Source organism: Corvus hawaiiensis, chromosome 1 (genome assembly GCF_020740725.1).
Source record: "Corvus hawaiiensis isolate bCorHaw1 chromosome 1, bCorHaw1.pri.cur, whole genome shotgun sequence".
Lineage (NCBI taxonomy): Eukaryota > Metazoa > Chordata > Aves > Passeriformes > Corvidae > Corvus > Corvus hawaiiensis.
Window position 1 is genome coordinate 45,596,749 of NC_063213.1, and position 23,876 is coordinate 45,620,624.

Consider the following 23,876-nt stretch of genomic DNA (forward strand, 5'->3'; position numbering starts at 1 on the left):
CTGATTATTTCTTTACTAATAATTACTGGCAGAAGCTTATCTGCTTGACAGGAGAAGGAGCATTTAAAATTACCAGAGTACCACATTGCTTTACGTCCCAGAAAGGGTGAGGGTGTCTAGCTGGCAGAGCTCATAGAAGTGACAGGGATCCAATCCAGACAATGTCTGTACAGACAGCACTGCAGGTTCCTTGGTTGCTCAGCTCTTTCACACTGTATTAATAACCTTTGAATGCATCAACTCTGGAACAAGCAGAATTATTTTTTTATTTTCCTGGAAAACATGCTGTGGTATTAGGTTAGTAATTTAATCTTGTTGGCAATATAATAGTTATGGCATAATCCTTCATGTTATAAAAGTAATTGCCATAATCATAAGCCACATTCAATTATTTCTTTTTCTACATTGCAGCTGCAGTGGTTTCCCACTCCCAACCTGCCGTCCTGTTGCTGACAAGACAAGAAGGGGCAGAAAGCAGAGCTCACAAAACACTACTACATCCCATCCCCTTCTCTTGCCTAATAGCAAGTGACTCCCCATCCCAGTTAATAAAGAGCTCCTTGTCCCTCCATTATGCAGTGTAATCTTTAAAAGATTACATTCTCATTTGGGAATGAGCCAAGAGCCAGTGGGAAATTCTCTAGTAAATTGGATAGGGAGACAACAATATGAAGGGCAGCTGGATGGTAGCACATTTTTTTCAGGGCATTCCTATTCCTGGGGCCCTCTGGCATTGTTAGAAGTCCTGCAGTCTCGGCTTTTTTCACTGCTCTGTTGTCAAGAAAATGCTATTCAAGAAAGGGATACAGATTAGCTGGTTTGAAGATGGAATGTGAGGAAACGAGTATTAAAGAGTAGGAAAAACAGAAGACCAATTTCTTTTAAGTCTTAGCACCTTACATAAAAACAAGGGAAGAACACTTTGTTTTAAAACAATGTATTAAGTGTATCAATTGCAATAGCAAAATATGCTATTTTTCTTACCCAACTGTCAATGAGAAGGCAATTTGAGCACTCCATCACTAGCAGCATATTAAGAACAATTCTGAAAGGAACATTTCCCTCAGTGACTCTTTCCCCTTGCCTGCACCTTCCAACAGATGCATTTGCTTTGTGGAATCTGCTTTCCACTCCACCCTACCTGTGATCCAGGATGGAGAAAACCAAAACAACACAGGGCAGGAGGCCCTATCTCATTTATCCCTGCCCATGGAGGGATGTGAATGAGAAAGGCAACAGTACTTTTTGTTGCATTTTTTCCTTTTTCTTTGGGAGTTTTTTGGGGGAGTGGGATTTGGTTGGTTTGGGTTGGGATGGGTTTCGGGTTGTTTGTTTTTATTTGGTTTGGGCTTTTGTAGTTTGTTTGGGTTTTTTACATATACACACACTTTTATTGTTCTTTAAAGTATTTTCTCCACAAATCACATAAAATTATGTATCCAGAACACTGCATAGCTGACTGATATTTATTTGGTCAATTATGGCATACATATATTATCATCTCATTACTGCATTTAGTTAGAAAACACAGAAATCTACCAAAAAAAAAAAAAAGAAAAACCTGTAACAAATGTCTTTTTTTTTTTTTTAAGTAGCGGACCTTTTCTACCTCCCCCAGAAAGATAAGTTTTTAATCATAATTTGAAATTATGATCATTATTCCCTTTCATGTTACATAATTATTTATTAGGAAGAAGTAAAAAAATAGTTCTCACAGAAGGGTGTCAGAAAGATTTGGTTTACCCCTAAATTTCTGTTTACCCAAGTACAACTTTCTTCATCTGCAGGACTCAACTAACAATAGTTACCTTCTGTTAGTCCATGGGAGGCAGTAGTTAAAATACATTAAAATAGAGGATTGTTTGCAATTTAAAACCTTGGTGTTGGGAAGTTCTGATTCAGCAAACTATCTCTCAAACTCCTGCACACATGCTTGAAGTTAACCATATGTTTAAGAGCTATTGAAGTACGTGGACTTTGGCCCCATTTCAGAAAATCAGTTATATACACATTTAACTGGCTGAGATAGATGAAGCAAAGAAAAGAAATTTGGATATAAGAGGCGCACCTGAAAAAGATTCCAGCCACACAATAATCCACAAAATAAGAACTTATGTGCAGAGGTGTAACACTCGTAATAGTTTTCCTGGTTTTCCTGAAACATATATGTTGGCATTTACAATTGCATGAGTTTACTGTACTGGAAAAAAATAGCATAAATGGGAAAGAACTATGGTAACTTTGTCACCAGAGGAACAAACCTTACACAGATGTATACTTCCCAAGGGACACACACAGAGATCTCAGAGGTAAGACAGGAGTGTGACATGAGAAAGAATATTTTAGAAAAGACTATAAAGAAAGCAGAGCCATGAGTGTCCAGACTGACTTTCCTTTCCACTTTTTCACAGGTGAACTATTCTAATACCCAATATCAACTGAGCACCTTCATGCCTCCTCTTCTCTTGTACAGCCACATCCCCTGACATCTCATTTCAACATTAAGCAGAGAAACTAATTCTGTTTCCTTGGGTTTGGGGGTGGGAGGAACAGGAGGGGCATGGTGGGGAGAAAGGTAAATTTCACTTTTCACACCCTTCGATCTCTGCTCCCCCAGTTCTGCTGAGAAGTACATCACAGGAATATTTTGATATCCCACTTCTCAGAAAACAAAGAACTGTCTTTTTAATGTCTGCTTCATGGGAGTGCTGATTTTTCACTCTTTCTCTCTCACTTGAACAGCCTCATGATAGGCTCCCTCAGCTTTGTTCACGTCTGAGTAATATTATTTTCCCTCTTCTTCTGTATTAGTTTTCCTTTCCATTTTCCCCACTAAGTCTGATCTGGGGTAGGAATACAGCCTTTATATAAGTAAAAAAGAAAGGTACTTTTCTTCCTTTCATTTCTTGCCCCCTTTAGCAACTCCTACTTTCTTGTCTTCCTTCTTTCCCTCCCTTCCAGGACATCAAGGAGGACTCTTCCAACAAAAAGGAGTAAAGACTGGGAAGGTATCTTATTTTTATTTCTTCCTTGATAGGAGAAGAAAAGGTAGGGCTAGGACAAAAATAAGCTGCCAGATAGAAGCCCAGACAATCTGCAGATTGGGCATCTTTCACCTTTTCTTCTAGGTGTCATGTCTCAGTGTCAGTGACGAAGCCAAAAGCCAGCTCCCTTTCTGTGCCTGCTTGAATTTCCATAGGCCTTGCTAAGCCCACAAAGAGGGAGAAAATACCTCCACCCCACACACACATCTCAGGTGAGGGAGGAAGGGGAGGAAGAGTAAGTATCTCTTACTGTAGGAGGGGAAGCCACCCTGGCCTCACAAGCACACACGTACTTTCTGTTGAGAATGAGCTCAGAGACCTACTCAACAAACCACCAAGAGAGGAGAGGACTTTTAAGATTCACTGAAAGGTGCTGTGGCACCTCCATCATCACGTTACACTTACAGACTCCACAGATTAGACATCAACACTGTACCTTAATGGTTTTTTGCCACTGTTTCTTTTGCAGATGCCTTTTATTTAGAAAGGGAATTTCTAACCTTCAATAAGAAATACTGGTGCAAGCTTACAACTAACGAAAAGGGAGAATACAAAGGTTGCATGACAAGGCAATAAATTTCCCTAAACACTACATTGTAAATATTTACTGAGACTCACAGGAAAAAACAAAATCAGCAAAACCCTCAGAGAATAAATTTCCAAACAAAAAAAAGCATAAAACCAAAAAGGGAACTAGTCATTTTCTGGAATTCCAAAGAAAGAAAAAAAAATACTTTTCCGGGCTCATAATGATTTTCCTATCCACATTAAGCATATTTTTCCATCAAGAAGATTTCTCTTAATAATAGTATGCCATGAAGGATCATTAGGCAGGAAGAAAGGGTCAGAGCAAGGATAACAAAGATGAAAAGAAAACTGCTGAGAGTTCACCTCTGCTGTTTATTTTGAGGCACACTTAAGATTCAAGTCGGACAGTCCTAATTGTATTCAAAGATTTAGTTCTCTAAAGAACATAAACAAAACTAGCAAGGGGTATCAGCCAGAATAAAGCTTTCTTCATAATCATAGAGTAAGGTCAGCTTTTGTTTGTTCTTTTATATGATAATATCCACTCCTTTGTGTTGACTTTTAAATGTTTTAAAAAGGAGAAAATAAGTATCTGAAGACTAATGGCCTAATTCTGCAGGGGCAGCTCTTTTAGCATGTTCTCATATTTTCTAGCTTCCTTTGGTTGTGCTATCCTTATAAAACATTTTAAAGCTTTTACACCTAGTCTAGGTTAGCATGCTCTGGTTAGCAGCTTGTATCCATTGAAAAGCAAGGCAATAATCCATCTAGGTTTAGGGCTTTTTCATAGAACTGATGCAGAGCTGTGTCAATTTTAATGTCATGCTTTGGAGGGTGCATGTAGCTCTCTCCACTTTAGAGGATTAAAAGTGACCTCTCTTACCAAAATCAATAAGGGCAGCTTGCTGTGACTAATAGGTTGTAGAAATTCAAAAGAGACGGTTTGTAACACTGAGTTCATTCTCCCCGTGTCTCTCCCCACCCAGCCCCAGACTGGCTGGCAGAGCTGCACTTTGACATGTACATTCACATGGCAACCCGATGTCTGTTCCCTTCCCAGGGACCAGACCCCGCCACACACAGTTTACTCACATTTCAGGGAAGAAAAAAAGCCAATATTTATTTGATAATAGTGGACTCGGCAACTTTTGTAGAGAAGCATGTGAGAGAGAAACCAGAATAAGGAAACAGTTAGTAGGTACATTTTCTACCTCCCTAGTATGATTATTAAAAGGCCCTATTTTTACATATTAGCAGGATATCAACAACTACCCAGGTACTTCACATCACTTCATGACCACAGTTGTTTTTTTCTGGTCTCTGAGTAAAGGCTTTTCTCCCTTCAGATCTTTGCCTAGTTGTAATAGGTTAAAAATTAAAATTCTGTTAAAGTCAACAAAACTGCCCCAGAGATGTATGAGGCTATACCTCCCACTCTGGTGTTCATTAACTGCCATCACATGTGACCAGTTGTTCTAGCTTATTTTTTCTCTCCACTATTCCTTTCTTTACTCTGAAGTAGATCAGATTTAAAAGTTAAATTTGTGCAGTACTGGAAATGGGACGTGCTACAACATGCACACTGTAAAGTGAGTTTTCAGTTTTTCAGTTTCGTATTTTGTAAGCCTAAAGAACACCAGAAACTCAGATCCGGATCTCCCACTTTATGGTGAAGATACCCTTACTCTCCTGGATGTCTCCAACTTCCAATTTATCCTGCTTGACGTACAAATTAAAAATCCTTACCCACAGTTCATAGCTTGTGGACATTTTCTCCACCTAACAATCACCATCATTGTCTTTATGCCAAAAAAACAAGACTTGCCTTGGGGGAGCAAGGGAGAAAAGAGGCTGAAGTTGTGGGAGGAACCCAACTGTAATGGTTTAGGAGTCCCTACGGAGGTTTATAAATAGCTGACTGCCATGTGCAAAATGTGAAAGAAACCCAGTCAGCAAAAGAGCTGTTGCTGTTTTGAAATCTTCTAACTATGTCCATTTAGGCAGCAGACAGTGTTATAAACAAACTATAAATCAAGAAATTATTAGCATTTGAATTTTGGCAAGATAATAAAATGTGTAGGGGTATAATCAGCAAATAATAGGAAAGATCTGCAAGAAAACCCACCAATTAATGATAAATAGGACTTGGCTTGGGATAACTTCACCAATGTGGATCTCATTAGATGGCTGTGGAACCTGTTCCTGCAGCAGCCCTCTCCGAGTGAGGGAAAGGTGAGGTAACCAAAATGTCAGCACACCCAACCCTCACGGTTCTTGGGCTCCAGGATTGTAACCACCTGGGCCAAAATGACAACCTTATGCTGCCGTGAAGGCCATGCCACAGTGTCCCAGTCTTTAACCAATAGGTTTCCTTGCCTCAGCTTTCGGACAATTGCTCTGCAATCCCCTCTCAACAAAGGAGACCAAAAACACGCAGCTTCGCTGTCTGGAGAGCAAGAATCCTTTCCTCTGTTCGCCTTGCTTTATTAACAGTATCTCTTGTAGAGAGAAATGCCCCCAAGCAAGCAATATCACTTAAACAGGTAAATAATTTGCACACCAGGCAGGGGGAAGGGAGAGGGAAAAGAGACCCTGCCTTATTAGACTCGAAACAGACACACCATGTTAATACGAAGGATCAGCATATGGTTCTAATAGGCTTTCTTAAAATGATTTATCAGCTGTGATTAAGCCCTCGACCAGCATGTCTATCTTCATAAATAAAGGAAAAAGTGCACCTTGCTCTGAAGTGTATCAGCAGTATCTTATTACCCACCCAACCACAGAGGCTGCAGCCCACTCTGGGGAGCATAGAGCTTGTGTTTAATAGCAGAGTGCATGCTCTAAAGAGACTGACAAGATTTAGGGGCTTTGCCTAACAGATAGACTTATAAAAATGCCACTACAGGAAAGGTTTATCCCTTTTTCATGTGCCATCCAGTCCACGCTGCTGAAATCTGAACTGGTAACAAGGAAGCTGTGCCATTAAAAACATTCCAAGGAAGACCAAGGCAAAAGGCACAACTTCACTGTGTTGCTGTGAAAGAAATGTTAGAATGAAATCAGATGGGCCTCCTTTTCCGGGGGTAGCCAAAACACACAAAACATAACAAACCTCCAAACATTACAAGAGGATGACTCAGCTTCTTTGGGACAGACATAATAATAAGAAGAAAGAAAGTGGACTGTCCTGATTGAGCTCTGCAGGATGATTCATCAGCTGGAATTCAGAAGAACATGGAAGGATGATGGTTACAGAAGTTTAGCTGAATCAAAAACGTATGCCCTCAAGAATTGCCTTTCTGCACGATATATGCACTTATTGCTGGAAAAACATTGAGGTCTTCTCTTTGAGTATGAGGATCTAAACCCATAAAACTATTCAAAAGTCCATTCAAGATAAGATAGACCTGCCTGCCCGGAGAAGATAAGATGCTGTACCATCAGCAACAAGCCTAAATTAAAACCTATTCTTGTGAGTATTTCTGCAAGGTCATGTTATGAACAGTTTTGTCTTGACAGATTTCCTGCGCCATTATGCAGAAAGTGTCCCTTTTGTAACACAGTTCAATGTGGCAACTGAGTGCCTGGAGATAGATACATGCTCAAAACAGGACTCATAAAGCCGGGGACTGAAGCACCAACTGTGGAGCTGCCATCATACAAAATACAAAGAACCGCCATATGTCTACCATGAAATCTACGAAGGTTAAGAAGTTAAAATCCAGCAAGCCTACCCATCTGGAGAGGGGAGGAGAGCATTCTTCCTGTCTTTAGCAACACTGAACAACAGCTGATAAATCTTTAACACACATGGTCTGTGGGATGCCGTATTCTGAGACCAAGGAGATATGGAATCAATCCAAGGCTCTGCCACAGACTTCCTGTGCAATTTTCAGCATGTCACTTGAGGCCAGATCCTTTATGGTAGCTCTCTGATTTAGTCCTGCTTTGTTTCAGTGAAAGCAAGGCACCAAAACATCTTTGAAGGTGTCTATCAATCTTTTGGGGCCACGCTGCTAAAGAGGTTTAGGAACCAAAACAGGCAAAAAGCCGCTCTCTTGCCAGAATGGTGGAGACGACCCAGATACCCTGCAATTCTCACTCCACGTGTGTGATTCCTTCGAGATCTTGGTGTCACACTACAAAGGAGCTTTGGAAATCAATGTCCTCTGGAATCTGTTTTTCCCTTAGAAAATAACAGACAGAGCATTTACCTTCTCCATAGGAATACTGCAAGAGTTAAATTAATTAAGAAAAATGGGCTGTTGCAAGCCAAAAAATGAACCCAAAAAGCAGATCAATAATCTGATGCAATTAATGTAAATGAAAACCCAGAATAACCCTCAGAAAAACTCGGATACAGAGTTACAGTGTATCTTTCCAGTACTTCAATCCATCACCCAGAAAGAATGCTGTGGTGTGAGGATGCTTACATCTTCACAGACATAGATGTTATATTTAGAGTATAGGAACTATTATACTGAAACCTTTAAATGTGGGGTGATATTTTGGACTTTGAGTTTTAGAGTTTTGAGCTATCACCTTGACAATAGCTTAACTGATTGATAAAGTAACAGCTTGAAATTATTACAATACCTGCAACAATGGTACCCTGGCCCTTAAGCACTGTATTAACATAAACAATTCCTAGTCTTACTTTGTGTCTACTATGACATACTGAGTATATAAGATACTTAATCTCAGTAGGAAAATAGGAAATCAGAGGGCCCTTTGACTTAAAAAATATGGATGGTCTTATGGATGTTTAGGTAAATGCAGGGAGAATGGACATATGTGCATTTATGATTGCATAATTTTTTTAAAAAATCAAAATAGTAAGCATTTAAACATAAGTCTTTCCTTTCTTCTGCTGTACAGACTGTCTGACAATGAGTCAAAAGTGCTCCAGGAACAGGCTTATGAGTTTGTTGGTTTGTATTACTTCACAAGTGAAATTCAGCCCTTTCAGAGCACTTGCCTCTGAAACATCTACCAGCACACTGCTCTTCTCCAGGACCCTACTGGGGTTTCAGAGTACTCACAAGGGAAAACTGGGGCTAATTTGTCACCCATCAGCCAAGCCAACCACCAGAATGAACCCTTAATCCCTGTTCTTCTCTTTCACCAAGAGAGTGCACTGCCAACATTACCACATAGACTATTAGTATTACAATACAGGCCTCTGAAACCCAAACACTTACACAATGTGTTTTATCAACATATAAATATTTTTTTCTTCTCATATAAGGGTACAATATCACCCTTTCCTGGCTAAGGGCCCCATTTACTGCACTGCTCGTTTCAGCTGCTGTAATGTCAACTATTAAGTACAGGCAAAATCCCTCATGATTTTTCTATATTACTTTTCAGAAGAGGGGAAAACCTATGGGCTAGATATACATTGCATGAAATTTAAGCAAGGTGTGGAAATTAAGTTAATTTTTTCACCAAACTATACTACTCAAGAGGCAGATTCTATCATTTCCATCTTGCTTTGAATTATATCATCTTCCCTATACCCGTAGGCTACAGTACCAAACTATGACATTCAGAAAATATTTGCAAGAAATTTCTTCTGGAGGTCAGAGAGTCACTGAATTCAGCATGAAATAGTGAGGTGGTATAAGCTAGACAAGTGCATTTTATCTACTTTCTTATGCTGATACACAGAAATATATACAAGGTAGAAGGAGAACCTAAAAGGTACAAACCAAATACATGTCTTTCAAACACACATCAGACTGTAGCACCATCCCTTGTTTCAAATAACTAAACTGGATACTCAGGCTTTTTAATCCTTCTGCAGACTGAAATTATTTAACCACCAAAGGCTCTGTACTTGGTTTTGTTCCTTTTCTTTACTGGACTACTTCAATTTGCTGATGCTTTTCTAGCAGTGAGGTGCCTGCCTTGGGATAGTATATTTAGAATAGGAATATTAGGCCACATAGAGGACTTGCTAGCCATGAGCTTCCTGAACCAACACTGAACAACCACACTAAAACCAAGCTGTAATTGAGAACAGCCATTTCCCTGCCTCATTTTCATAACTTACATATTATCATGCAGCACTGAACAATGGTTAGAAGATTTCAAAGTTTCAGGATAAGTCTCAGGAAGTGATGCATCCAAATTCTGCATAAGCAGAATGTGACTTTAAACATGCCCTCATGCTGAAAATATTTAGCTCGCTATTCGTAAATACTATTTGATGCAATACTCTACTTGCTACACTCAGCATATTTCCACTTTTTCTCATTTCACACAGGGAGGTCAGGTGAGATGCATTTAATTGATTGGGTCCACTAAGTTATTCAGAAACAGACCCTGACTCTTCCCATTTTTGACATTATCGTCTCAGCCCCAACTCAATGCCCAAAACAAGATGTGACAACTGGGCCTATCCAGTAGCAGCAATTACGTGTTTGCAATTACAACCCACTACAAATGCTTTGGATAACTAATGTTCCAAGCAGTGTAAGCCTAAAATATGCAGCTAGTGGGCTAAGATGGTCATGTGATCTGCCAGCACTACCTGCCTTGTTGAGTCGGGTTGCAAGTTTTGTCTGGGTCCAAGCTGTCTGTTGCTGTTTGCCTCAAGCTCCCAAGAACTTTAAAATTTACAATTTTGCAAGTAGAAATATAGTATAGGTATGCTTTTACCTGTGTTAATTCTGGTGGTGAATTTGGGTGGCAGGACGCTTGTGCCAGGAACAAGAGGATGGAAAAAGCCTCTTTCTCATATGCTTATCCATATGCTTATTGCTGATCTATAGCACCCCTTGCATTTAGGGAGCAGGCCTTTCTCAAGGAGAGACTTCCAAATAATACTGGATGGTTTAAACAGCAGGGGAGCCAAAGCCATGTGACAAACTCACTTCCATTTATAGCTTTATTTTTCTCAATTCAGGTCCTGGAGGACATCATAATCATTATTGTTCCTTGAGTCCCCTCAGTCCCCGAGCAAAGGCTGATCCACATACATTTTCAGAGGCGGTCCTTGACAGATGAGCTTATAATCATAAGGCATATCAAGTATGGGAGGCATAAAGAGACACTACTTTCACTTTACACATGAGCAACTATGTCAGAAGGATGTCAAATGATTTATTCCTGGATAAGAAGTTAGGATATTAATGTAAGTGCTTTCTACTCTATAGTACCTTTACAAAAAAAGGAACATACATATGATGTTCTGCCACCCACGCACTCAGAGCTTCACAGCTAATTTGGAAAGTCACCAGTCTGCACCACAACAAATTCTCATGGATTATCCATGGGCTCCCACCCAGAAGACTAAAAAAAATAAAAATGAAGAAAGAAAGAAATGCAGCTACTTGAACTTTATCCTCTGAATTTTCAAATTATGACTCTCAAGGAGCAAAAAAAGCCAATGAGAAATGAAAGTGTTTTTCTGTTACAAGATTTCAGTGTCAAGCTGTGTGCTAAGCCACAGTGATATACTAAAATAAACAAAACTGTTTCTTTCAGAGTCCAGAGAAATTAATATGACCAAAAATATTTTTGGAAGACTTTTCTGAGCAGTGAGTAAGATTTCCATGCAGTTAACCTTAGTCTCCCTGTGTTGGTGGGTCCATTAGGCCAACACTACATCACACTCATATTCCAGGGACAGGCTGTTAGAAGCATTTCCTTAGGGATAGCTGCAACCCAAGGAGTCTCCTTCTGTCTTGGCCTTTGTCTCTTGCATTTGTGTAAGGCTCTACTGGGGCCCACTTCAGATTCCTATCTGACAGTCAGTCAGTAATGTAAGAATGGACATTCAGCAGACTAATTGGAAACACAGAGCAAATGTTACAGGTTAGCCAGCTAGTGGGACTTATGCCCTTTTTTTTTCATTCCTTTTTTTTTCCTTTTTCATCCCCGTTTTTTTTTTTTTTTTCTTTTAATTTCCCACCCCCATGATCACTTATTTGCTCCCTGGAGATCACCAATGGCAGCTGCAGGGGTTGGTAGGAGGGCAGAATAAGACTCCCAGAGACTGCTAAACAGCTGGAATTATCAGGTAACTTGATGCCCTTGTCTAGGTTTTAATCAGATTTTGCAACTATCCCTTGCAAGCTGAAATCTTTCTGGAACATCAAGCGCTGCAATCTGTAGCTAACTGCACTCAGGTCCACCTCAGTAGATTTCTCCTCATCTCCTACTCCTGCAAAATAAACACCACCAGGCACAGAGAAAAACTTAGGAATCCTCTAATGCACAAAGAAGTAGGAGCATACAGAAATGTTCTGCCTGATTCTAGCTAAGACTCCCCTCTGCAGCACCTAAACCACAAAGTTTTTAAGAAGTCTAAAATCAGACGCATTTATCTCAATACATGGCTGTTTCCTAACATTTGTCCAACACACAAAGCTGTGAGGGTCAGTCTGTCCTATTTTCCCAGTACCTGACCAAAACTTGAACTCTCTCACATTTGGACACTCTTACTCCTTGCTCAGTATACCATGACACAGCCTCTCTGCTCCTCTACCTGTCCCAGGCTCTTTCCTTATGTGCCACAAATAAACCACATCTAGACACCCTTCCTTATAAGCCAAAACCAAGCTACTCCTAGACTCCCTTCTCCTCTTCTTTCTACAAGCCACCTCTCCTGTTCTGCACCTCAGCAAGCAGCTTTACCTCTTTTCTTGCTGGCCTCTCTGGTGCATTAGGCTCTTTTACAATTCTTTGAAAATTTTAACAGCACTTTAGAATCTCTGAAAACACTCTTAACTATCTTTGGGTACAGGAGTACACTCACATACAAGGTGGCCTATATAATTCAACCTAAACTTCAGAATACTGACAGAACAACTTCAGAATAAATGAAAATAATACTAATTGAAAATGGGATATGTTATCTACTAGTCATTTCAAGTCAAAGTTTCCCAGCTCAACTTGAATGCTTTATGAGAAATACAGAAACACAATAAATCTGGTATTGATTACAAATAAATCCAAGGGCCCACTGTGTTGTGAAGGAATTAAAAAAATAAAAAGAAAAAGTTTTGCTCTTAAGTAAATGCCCCTTCATAAGACAAATTTCCCTGCAATGTATTTGAGCCAGTTTGCAATCCTCACTTCAAAGATGATATAATTTTCCCAAGCCTCTCCCTCAAGAGGTGTGTGGTTTGTGTTATAGTTTACTTAAAAGCAGAGACTTGGAATCAAACCCTGGCAAACACAGTTACACTTTTTTTTTTTTATTTAATACTGGTTTTTTGTTGGTTTGGGATTTTTATTTCTGTCAACTGCTTCAATAGTTTTAAAAAGCATGTCACAATTTATAGTGCCACCTAGTTTCTAACCAAAAAGTTACTACCAGGTAGTAGAGCTCAATCTGCTTTCTCACAGATTAAAGGACACTTCCTGTAACATTTCAAGGAATCAAAAGGGGAGGAAGGGCATGGTGTGCTCACACTCACCCTCTTGTTGTTCTCTTCTTCTTGTGCCTTCCTAAACTCGTGCTCTAGGGAGCAGTCGATGTCGTTGAAGAGGCCGACTTCCTCACAGTTCTTCAGAAAGCGTGTTGGTGTAGGAGTTTGATCTGAGAATATGACAAGAAATGATCATAGGTGCTTAATATTAAAAGGAGAGGGAGTCAATTAAATAGTCTTCAAAGAAAAGAGAGGTTCTGACTAAACTTCTCTTTGCCTTCCCACCCCTACCTACCACACCATCATTAAAAAACCCACACAGTGCTAAATTTTGACACTATACACTGCGGGCAGCCCGTGCTTGCCATCAATGTCCAAAACCAGGCAGCAGTCATCATTCAGGCAGAAAGACAACAGTATGGGTTTTCCCAGGGCACGTAACACAAGTGCATATCCTTAACGTGTACGAACGGTCATTCAAACTGTCTATAAACCTCCAAAAATAGGTGCATGCAGAACAATGCACAGTACATATCATAAGGCACATTTACACCACAGCACCCATGTTAACTGCTGTGGATACACACTAGTTAACACCTTCAGATGCTCAAAAACCACCTCAAACATACACATATTAAGCAGAAAAGGTAGCCACAGCAAGAAGCTCTGGTTCCGAGACAATTTTTGAAGGAAGACTTAAATGACATTTAGAAAAGCTATGAAAAGTTACATTTTGGCCACAAAGAAGCATCCTTTTGCATTTTATACCTGAAAGTGTTGACAATACATGCAAAACCATGGAATTTAGAGTAAAAAAAAATTTAACGCCTTTATCTCTAGGACTTTTCTGCCCTCTCAGAATTAATGCAAGGACAGGATTCACTTTAATGCCACAGGCAGGAGGGACTGAAGCAATTACATGGTTTTCTCATACCTTTTCAAAAACCTGCAAGACAGACAAGCTGAATTGCCATGTAGACTGTAGTTTCAGTGATGACCTTGGCTGGTCTTTCTTCAGGAAATGAAAAATCAAGCCCAAATTTGGGAACCAAAGACTCCCCAAAGCACAGCTCTGAGGCACCTCCATTCATTCTGAGTTCTTAACTATATTATTATATATAGTTATATATATATATATATATTATATATATATATATAACTATATTCTTAACTATTATATATATATATATAATAGTTCTTAACTATTCCACCTTGGCTCCTTCTTCCCAAGGCTCTGTTCCAGCTCAAGATGCTTTGTTCCTGATTTTACAGAAAGACTGGACTCATCTTGTTAAAAAATAATCTTCAGCATAGTCCTTGACAACTACCTATTGTTTGTATTTCATTTTTTAAAGAATGAAAACTCTGTCATACTAAACCCCATTGCCCATATTGGGTCAATTCTGACCTCAGAAAAAAGCTTCCCACTTCAGTGAGTTCTGGAAGAAAAAACTGGTTTCTTGCACCTAGCTAAGCTGGGTCAAGTTCTAAGATTACCCCTTACAGCAAAGAGTTACCTGACACAATGCACTTTACATGATCAGGATAGAAATACGCATCAACCCTTAAATAAGCGGTACAAAAGCAAGGCATTCAAAAGAAAACGCAGTTTTCACTTGGAAACTAAGGAAGAGGATCAGCCTCCTCCATTATAAAGCAAGGTGAAGCCAATTTCAACCTATATCAAGCATGATCCTCCAGGTTTGACCTTCTCAGGTAATCCAAGGGCAAAGACACTCATTTTCATTTATATTTCTGATAGAACATCTTGAAGGAACATAAAATGCAAGTCCTTAATGTTAAAATTCTTTTTCATTTCTTTTGGCTTGAGCATCCTACTTATGAGCTTAATGGAAACAAACCTCAAGCATTTGGGAATGCACACTTATTTATCTATTAGTTTTCACAGCTAACTACAGTATTACCAGAGTTAGAAATGTAACTTTCCAAGAATCCTGCAGGAACTCAACAAAAGGAGATGAGTTGACAAGGTGCTGGCATTGATGGGAACTGAGGATACTCAGCACTTTACAGGTCCATATCCTACATAAGCAGTGCCAAAAAAATCTCTAGGGTAACCTCAGTAAACTCAGTAGATTTACACCAGGGTTGTCTTTGGCCCTTGGACTGGAGTTCGTACTGGAAATGAAGTGCACTAAAATGCAGGAAAAATAGAACTAATTTCCAAAAAGGATTAAGTGCTACTTTAGTGAACAACATCATTGCTTTGTAGAAAATCAAAGACAATTGCTGCTAAGCCTTTCTGGACACAAAAGGCACATTAGCATCTGAATGTGAGGTAAATACAGGAAATGTTTTATTGTTAAAAGTGGTATATCCATATCCATAAGCAAGGTATCACTTTCATGGCCAAGATGAGAAACTATGGTTTTACAAAGAAATTCATGCCACCACTTGCACTAGAATGAAAAATCTTGGGTTTCTTCAGAGTTGCTTGAGCCCAGAACTGACCAAAAAAAGAAAAAGAAAAAAAAAAAGTTTTCTCACTGAAGTAAATCCATTTTAACAGTGAAGAAAAGCAAGCCAGAGCAAGAATGAAACTTCAATTGCACAAGGTCTTCAATGGCTTTTCTCTGCTCATGCTGAAAGTCTATCTTCTGCACCACAAGATAACCAGTGGTGTTGCCAACAGTTGAGCTTTCCAAGTAACTATTTTAATATCTCAAAAGATCAAAACTGATAACAACACTGTTTACACCCCCTACATCTTGAGATGGTGATCGTTACTTATTACCTCAGGCTCCCCATATGGCTACTGTAGTTCCTATGTTCCAGAAAGGGGACTGGCAGGAATTCACACCAAGATTTTGTTAAAACAGACAGCCCCTTGTTTCTTCCAACTGAGGAAGGAACACCACCAACCAGCCAGCCTAAACTCCATCCACAGACCTTCTGGAAGTCAGCTCAGTCAGATGTAAAACAAGACCTGCCTTTCTAGCTCTAATACTTCAGCCTTCTACATTCAAAGAAACCAGAAGTCCAGAAGATCCAGACTTTAAAATGTTGAGACCCTGTGCGGTAAAGTAGTTACTCTGCACATACACTGCGCTCATTGGTTTCAGGATTTCAAGGCTACCAAGTCTAGTGAGCTTGCTTTGCTCCTGAGCAACCAACTATTTTGCCTCTGGAAACCAGTTCTCCTTTAGGATGTGGGCAAATTAGTAGGAGAAATTACTCTCAACACCACAGGAATTCTTTTACCTAAATTAGGCAAGCTTTTGTGTTTTAATTGGGAACAGTATCACAAAGAGACCCTAACATAAGCTACAAAATCAGGTCTCCCAGAATTAATAAAATATTCCTAATTCTCAGCACTTAAAAATGCATTAATAGTTCCAACAGCTTGTGCCTGACCTCACTGTTCCCTGTTGGTACAAACAAAGCTTTTGTTGCTATCACCAGCGCCCACAACTATTGCAGACTCATTGAGAACAGGGCTCTGATTTGTTGCACTTGAGCAACTGGATGAGCCAGACCCATCTGGACCAGAACTCAGACAGAGTTAGCACCACTCTCAGCATTCCTGCTGAGGACACACGTTACGTAGGAAGCTGTTCTGCAGGCACACTGCTACTCACATAACCCAGGACTTTAATGTCACAAGCTGTATTTTGAATTGGCAGCTTGGGATACAGGTTTATCTAGGTTAACCCTAGATACCTGCCTCTTATACTGATCAGCTATCCCAACGCAGTCCCATTGCTCAACATGTAAAAATCTTTCCATCCTCAGCTAGTTCCATCCTCAAGAACTAGTTTACTGTCCTTTGAGGCATCTACCTGTAGCCAACTATCACTTCATAGGTAAACCTGTCATCTGATAATTACTTAGGAAGTTATTTCTATCTCAACTTTATCACCAGCTTGAACGCAGATTTTGTCAAGCTTCAGACTAGGCAATAAAAATATTGTTCAGCCTATCACTCAGGGGAATAATCAGCCTCTCTGAAGACACAGTCATCACCAGATAGGCTGCAAGAAACATTAAGTTTAAATAAGCCTCAAATATGTAAATAGACAGTATGTAAGCCCCAGAGCAAGTCCAAATGATCTCGCCTGTGCAGATCCCAAGTTAACCTTCTGTATCTTACAGGAAAATAGTTCAGATGCACTCAGCGATCATATTCTGACCAGAATCTCATATACTGTGTGTGTTTTGGTTGCTGACTTTTGAAATTCTGTCCTCAATGTCTGAAGTAATCCCTGATTTTTCAGATTCATTAAAAAAAATATGCTCTGTAAAGCAATGGAGAACTTGAAGTCTTCAGCAAAGTCAAAAGATTCCATTATGTACTCACTATGTTTGGAAATGCATGGGGGTTTCTTTGTTGTTGTTTGTTCGTTTGGAGGTGTGGGGATTGAAATAATAGTCTCAGAAAGGACACTCAGTCTCAATATATTGTTTTCAAAACAGCTCAGGAAACACAACATTAGCTTGCTATACAGAAACTTACTTGATTCATCCAGAATGTATTTTGTTAAACTACCTTGAATTGCTGAGTTTCATCCCTCAAAACAAAAGAGAAAACTTTAAAGCTTGAGACCAGTTTAAAAAAGCCCTGGAGAACCAAAGGACACTTATGTGAAACAAGCTTGCATTTTGAGAAAAAAAAAAATATTCAAATTCTGATTTGGTAAAAGATACCTAACAGCACAGCTCCAAAGTTTGTAACTTGATTCTTCATTTCTCTTTAAAAAAAAAATTTTTGTTTAGTCTGATGTGCAACAATAATAGACATTTGGCTTGTTCAGCTGTGGGCTCCATTGAAGTTATACAGTTAGCCATGTTGTACTTTCATACAATGATAACAAAGTCAGAATAAAGGAGCTAGCACAGAAGTTTGAAGGGCTGCCCATCAAGCAGCCACAAAGACAGAGGAATGTCCTGAGAAATTCAGAAGGGTTTCTTCATTGATTTCACAGGTTTCTACCCAAGTGCACTGAGGAGCTCAACATCATAACACATCAAACAGGTGGAGAAAGAGGAGAGGAAGAAGTGCACCCAGACATACGGGGTGAAACTGCTCCCACCCAGATGAGGGCTACCAAGAACTTTACTGCTTAAATATGTAGTGTTTAAAGCACTGGTTGGACTTCCCTGAGGCGATACACATATTGGGTACAACTAATTTTTCAAGTCTTTTGGTCACTCTGAACCTGACCAGTAAATGTTAGAAGATGTTTCATTTCATTTTTGATAAAGTGAAGGACACAGAAGTAAGCAAGAAAACAAACCACAGTATTAGTCCTTATATCAAATCATTTTGCACTCCTCAAAATTCATGCCTAGATAAACCTCTCTGTGTAAACTACAAGGAAGAAAAAATTAAGGCAACCAAGGGTGATGTAAATTACCTCACTGATACAGGCATTACCTGGAAAAAGGAATACATTTCCACTACCTTTATTACAAGCACTTTTTTTGTCTACAAAAAACTGTCTCTACCTCCACAGTGGGCTTTATCACCAAAACTAGAGGATTTGGTTTAAGTAAACAGAATGAGGAAGGAAAAAAGGTTTCTATGTAGATAATCCTCAGCTCCCATAGTTCAGTTCCACAGGGCTTTTAGTATTTCTCCAGAGGAAACAATCTATTCCACAGACATTAATATTTTGGTGTTTAAATGCAAAAGCTTTGTCACACAACCAACTACAGAGTTTCAAAGCAATGCAAACACTGTTCACGTAGCACAACAGCAAAGGGTTGACGTCTATTTCAGTCAATTTAACTACAAACTTGCCTGCAACAATGACTAGCATGCAAAACTTACATAAAATATTCTGTGTTATCTCAAATAGCTCTTTTTTGTCTGGAAAGATGGAAATGGAAAACATCAATGACTCTTTATCCATACTCTTAACAAGACTTTTTAACAAACCTACAACTAAGAGGAACAAATAACATTCATTTTAAAAGACAAAATTGTATTGTAAAGTTGCTCAACAAAAGTATCACTTGCATTTTAATACAATGCCTCTAGTGGATTTTCCTTCCGTTTATACAGTCAGAGAACAGAAAGCTGTTTAGTGTACGTAGGTATCTGGAGTTTCCAAATTGGTTCAAGAGATTGGTTCACCCGATTTAATACAACTTGTTCCTCTTAAGCCAGAACGAAAAAAATGGTAGAAAACATAGTGGAGCTAGCTGATAACATGGAAACTCCTGGAGAGCAGCTGATTGATAAACCAGCACAGCACCACTAGTTGCAATCAGGTCATGAGCCATTGCTTATTAGACACTGACCCCACCTACACAACAACATATAACTTCACATATAACATAAATTTACTTCTCCCTTAGAAGCTGACATTTCAGACCCCAACACAGATTTCACACTAAAAGCAAGTTCCTTCTTCCCAAGCCATATTTTGCTTAGTTTCCAAGATGTCTTGTACAAGACCAACAGTTTCAGGGCCTGGTTCCAGGAACAGTTTATAGAAAACGTGTTTAATGTATGTTAAATATTACTGATATTACAGTGTACCCAGACTGGGGATTAAGCTACCTCTGTAAACAGAGTAGATATTTCTAATGTCTGCCTGAAAGCATACAGTGTGTTATTTTTCATGACTAATTGCTAATAATAAATGGATCATACACAACAAATTAAAAGATAGTATACAACACACTGGAAAAAAAATTAGAAAGTCTGACTTCTAGGCAGCTTAGGAGAAAGAGGGAAAAAAACAGCTAGCACTGCACCTGGCTTATTACAGGGCAATTGCTGCTGCAATTTTTTGAACCTACTGATGACAGGAACAATTTTTTAAAAAAAGTGAAATGAGCAAACATGCAAAAAACAAGGAAGACATGAAGACAAATGTTTAAGAGAAAAGTCTATCTCTTTTCCCCATATATCATTAATTTTTCATTATGAAATCTAAGAATAAAACATCTTAAACTTTAAGGTATTTAGATTTCCCCAGGGTTTTGGTGGGTAATGAAACAACTATTTTTCAATGTCTTCCTGCAGAGAGTAGATGATCTATTATGCTTCCAGAGTAAGGACTGCAAAATGCCAAATAAATCCAGCAAACAAACACAAAAAGAGGAATCAATACACAACAGAACCAAGTTGCCAGGCCATTACGGTCAGGCACACTGACCACAGTCTTCAAGAACACATGCAGCTTTTTACTCTTTCGCTACTATGGAAGATCTTCATACACAAACCTCAAAGAATACATCCCTTAGAAGCAATCTCAGAGTCTTTCTGGCCAGAAAATTCTGCATTAGTATGTACAGTTGGCTAACTGCAGGTTTAGGGGGCCCAGTACCAGTGGTAGAGCTGAATGAAAAATCATTCTTTTTGCTTGGGAAAGCAACCCGTTGCAAGGAGCAGGACAGCTCAATCTTAGAAGTTAACAAACATAAATGGAGCTACTCTGCTCAGGGGACTCCTGATGACAGAACAGATTCCTTAGAAACTGCACTCCAACAAAAATCTTGCCAAACAGAAAGTTTTAACAAAAGCCAGCACTTGCACAGGGTGAATGTGTCCACAGCACAGATGTCTTCACCAAAGGACACAGCCAAATGCAAAAGCAGCTTTTTCCCATTTGTGCTTGCAAACATGGGCTTCTGTGGGCATAGCTGGCATTCAGGCACTTTAAAGACCTACTCTTCAAAACTGTGTACTGTTTCTTTCTAAACTTAGTCCACTATGGCATTTTAAAATGTAAAAGCAAAATAAATTCTATTTGGGAAAAAGTCTGTCTAATTTCTCATTGGCTACTAAAGTCCCAACAAAAAACAAACAAGCTAACAAAGGCCTAAATCAAAGATGTGTAAGCCATTCTTACTTAATTATGATTTTCATAAAAAGGGAAACAGTTTAACCATAAAAGAGTTAGTCTGCTGGAGTCCCTTTAATGACCCATTTTCATCTCAAATGGCACGATTTACCTTGAAGAAGGCCATTGTAAAAGACAAATATCAAACACTGCTGAACATCCACACACACATACGCATTATAGGGGGGCTTTTCTACCATTACTTTGAAACCTGAAAAATTCTAGAGATGCTATTCTAAATAGTCCATTACTGTAGCCCAAAGAATAAACAATAGGAAAGGGAATAGGAGAGGAAAGAAGTAAAATGAAGGGCTAGCTTGATCTTACTCAGCACTGTCTGAAGGCCAGCAAGCCATTGATATGTGGTTACACAGAAAAGAGTACAAAAAAAGCGTGCATAAGAAAAATACTACTCAAGAAACTAAAGGGTACAATTGCACCTAATACCAAATAACCCCTACTTATGAAGGGGAAAGTGCAGAGAGAGATGGGCAAAGGGTACTGGGTATTACCCACTGGTTTACCTTTCTGGTTATGGCTATTTACAGTGGGCAGTTCTGGAGTCACCATACCGGTGGCTCATACAATGTGGCCTCTTCCAGCTGCTGAAGCGAGTCTGTCCAGCTTCAATAGCAAGTCTTACAGCAACAGCACAAACACACTTCATTAACACTCTCACTGCTGGGCTCCCAAGTGACATGCACTTAAGTGCCTATATTTCACTGGGAATCAATGATAGAGCTGTCAGCGTGGCTGAGGTTCGGTGATTTCTTTCCCTCTCATGGCAAACTTGTATGAAGGCAGAAGAATGGCAATTGTCTTCTTGTTCAAAGATATGCTTTCTAGCTTATTCCATCTCTGCTAGTTATTTAATTGGAGCTGGGGCTTTCAAAAACCAATCTTGGAGGCATTTTGCCAGTAGCTTTCCAATAGGAGTCATCCTTTCAACATCATCTGAATAGTTATCTTAACTCTTGAATTCATGTCTTCTTACCTGATAACATATTATCTGTTTTTATTGAAGGAAACTTCAAAGTCATTTCATGTTTGTGCCTGTGAATCATCAGATGATCCTCTGTTGGAAAACGCTGTCAGGCAAACACAGAAAGAGAGAGAGGAAGAGAGAAAAAAAAGAAAAAAAGAAGAATTTAATTCTCTAATAAACTTTTGGCATTGGACAGAATTTCAAAAATGAGAGAGAGAAAGAAATTTATCCAGCTAGAAATGTGTCCAAATGGCACAGGAAACAGAATATTTGAAAATACAACTGAGTATGAGTAACAAATAGCTGTACTCGATTTAGAAACAGATATGCTGCCGTGCACTCTGGGCTGACAAACCTTAAGGTGTTGTGCAATTGCTTGGAAAAAGTTACAGTCCAAGTTTTAGATTCTAAGGGTCTCAGACACCCACTCCAGCTACCACAGCCTCACAAGTCACCACGTGCCTGAGGATCTGCGATAACTGCTCTTCTGTGTGCTCTTAGCCCACGGCAAATGCTAAGTAATGAGGCAAATCTTAAATCACTTTACTGGATTTTTCTCCTTTTGTGTCTTTCTGCAACATATATCTGATGAACAGCTATAAAAATAATTAAATAAGCCAGCTTTTCTCTACCCAAAAGTATTCAGGCAAAACACGTCTTTAATTTTGGAAATATCTGATACTGTGACTTAATTTGAAGTGGCAATGCAACGGTGCACAGTTTTATAGCAACTAGTAATGACCCTTTATGATACTAAATCAAATTCTTTCCATTTGTCAAGCAGAGAAGGTGGAGAGATGTTTTTTTAAGAAACTAATCAGTGTGCCACGTTTGTTTTAGAGTCTGATAGCAGACTTCTACAAGAAACAGCTTCTTTTGAACAAAACAAAGAAGAGACAAGCTTGAATAAATGTTCAAGCACTTGCACATTTGGGCTCAAAGAGCAGACTGGTTCTGTGAAGTTTCCCTCACCAGAATGTGCATACACAGACCTTTGCTACCGAAATGGTTTCCACTGGGTTATTTCAGGACTAGCAAAAGCCAAAAGTTGTATCACCAAGGCTTGAGAAAAAAAAAAAATTAAAGCAGCTTTTTAAAGCAACAGGTACATAAGAGATGAAATAAATGGCAACAACAGTGTTAAAGGGACCTAATGCTTTCAACACAGTATACTCTTGGCTAAGTGACTTTGCTTGTGGCTACAGTATAAATAACTGCCATATGTTACACCTTCTGAGAATCTCTCTAAGCCCATAGACAATACAGCATAAATAATGAAATTGAATTCTCTGGGGAAAAAAAAAAACACCCTGAAAAATAAAGAAATCCCAAAGACCATTTCCTCACTGTGAAATCCTGGTTCTCTGCTTACTCATCTGGAAGAAATGCAGCACTAGGAATTTATGTTAAGAACAAAGGGAATATCTGAGAAAGACTTTGCTCAATGAAATCGTGAGGGGGAAAAAAAAACCCCACATTTATTTCTCTTGGAAAAGGATTTTCCTTCATGGATGCCATGCTCTATCTTTGGGATTAAATCAGCCAGCTTAAACAGGGCATGGGGCAACAGAGGAGAAACTGTTCCTCCAGCCCAGACTTCTCTGTCTTTTTTTCTAAGTCTACTTTCTTCCTCGTGTAGAAGGTTGACTCCGTCAGCCCTCAGCACACATCTGCACGGGCCAAGAGAGAAGCCTGTCCCCAGCCAGCTTAGCTGGATAGCAGCTCTGCATTATGGCTTGACTTATGTCAAGTCCTCATTTATAACAAACAGAGGTCATGTTGGGAAATGGGAGGTTAAAAGTTTTTTAAGATGGAAGTCACACTTACATTGTTCATCTTTCCAAATTGTAACAGCATGCAACCAAACTTGCTCTCTGAACACCTAAAAAAGCTTGTTTGGATCAGCTTCTCCTTCACTGAGGAAATTAATTAGGAGTTGACATGAAAACACTCAAGTCCACTGATTTCAGAGGAATTTAGTTTCATCAAAAAGGTAAATATATCGTGACAATTAAACTCAAATACTTCCATTCTACCTCTGTGACAGACCGGTGAAAGTTTAACTCTGCATGTGGAGATCTAAAGGGACATATTCTCAGCCTGAGGGGCAATCCAAAAGATG

General features: G+C 39.2%; 1 protein-coding gene across 7 annotated transcripts in view; it reads right to left on the minus strand.

The window, feature by feature from the left end:
- Window positions 1-23,876, minus strand: part of CREB5 (cAMP responsive element binding protein 5) — a 258,082-nt gene that overhangs the window by 190,412 nt on the left and 43,794 nt on the right. For 5 of the 7 annotated variants that reach the window (XR_007203422.1, XR_007203428.1, XM_048302755.1 and 2 more), the window contains 2 exons: window positions 21,764-21,857; window positions 13,004-13,125 (listed from right to left, as the gene is read on the minus strand). Coding sequence is in view for 3 of the 7 variants with exons in the window: in XM_048302755.1 (XP_048158712.1) it covers window positions 13,004-13,125; window positions 21,764-21,857 (216 nt within the window). In the remaining 4 variants the exon portion in view is untranslated. Of the gene's footprint in view, window positions 1-1,386; window positions 1,395-13,003; window positions 13,126-21,763; window positions 21,858-23,876 lie in introns of those variants that run through there. The other 2 variants (XM_048302771.1, XM_048302762.1) reach the window with 2 other exon arrangements.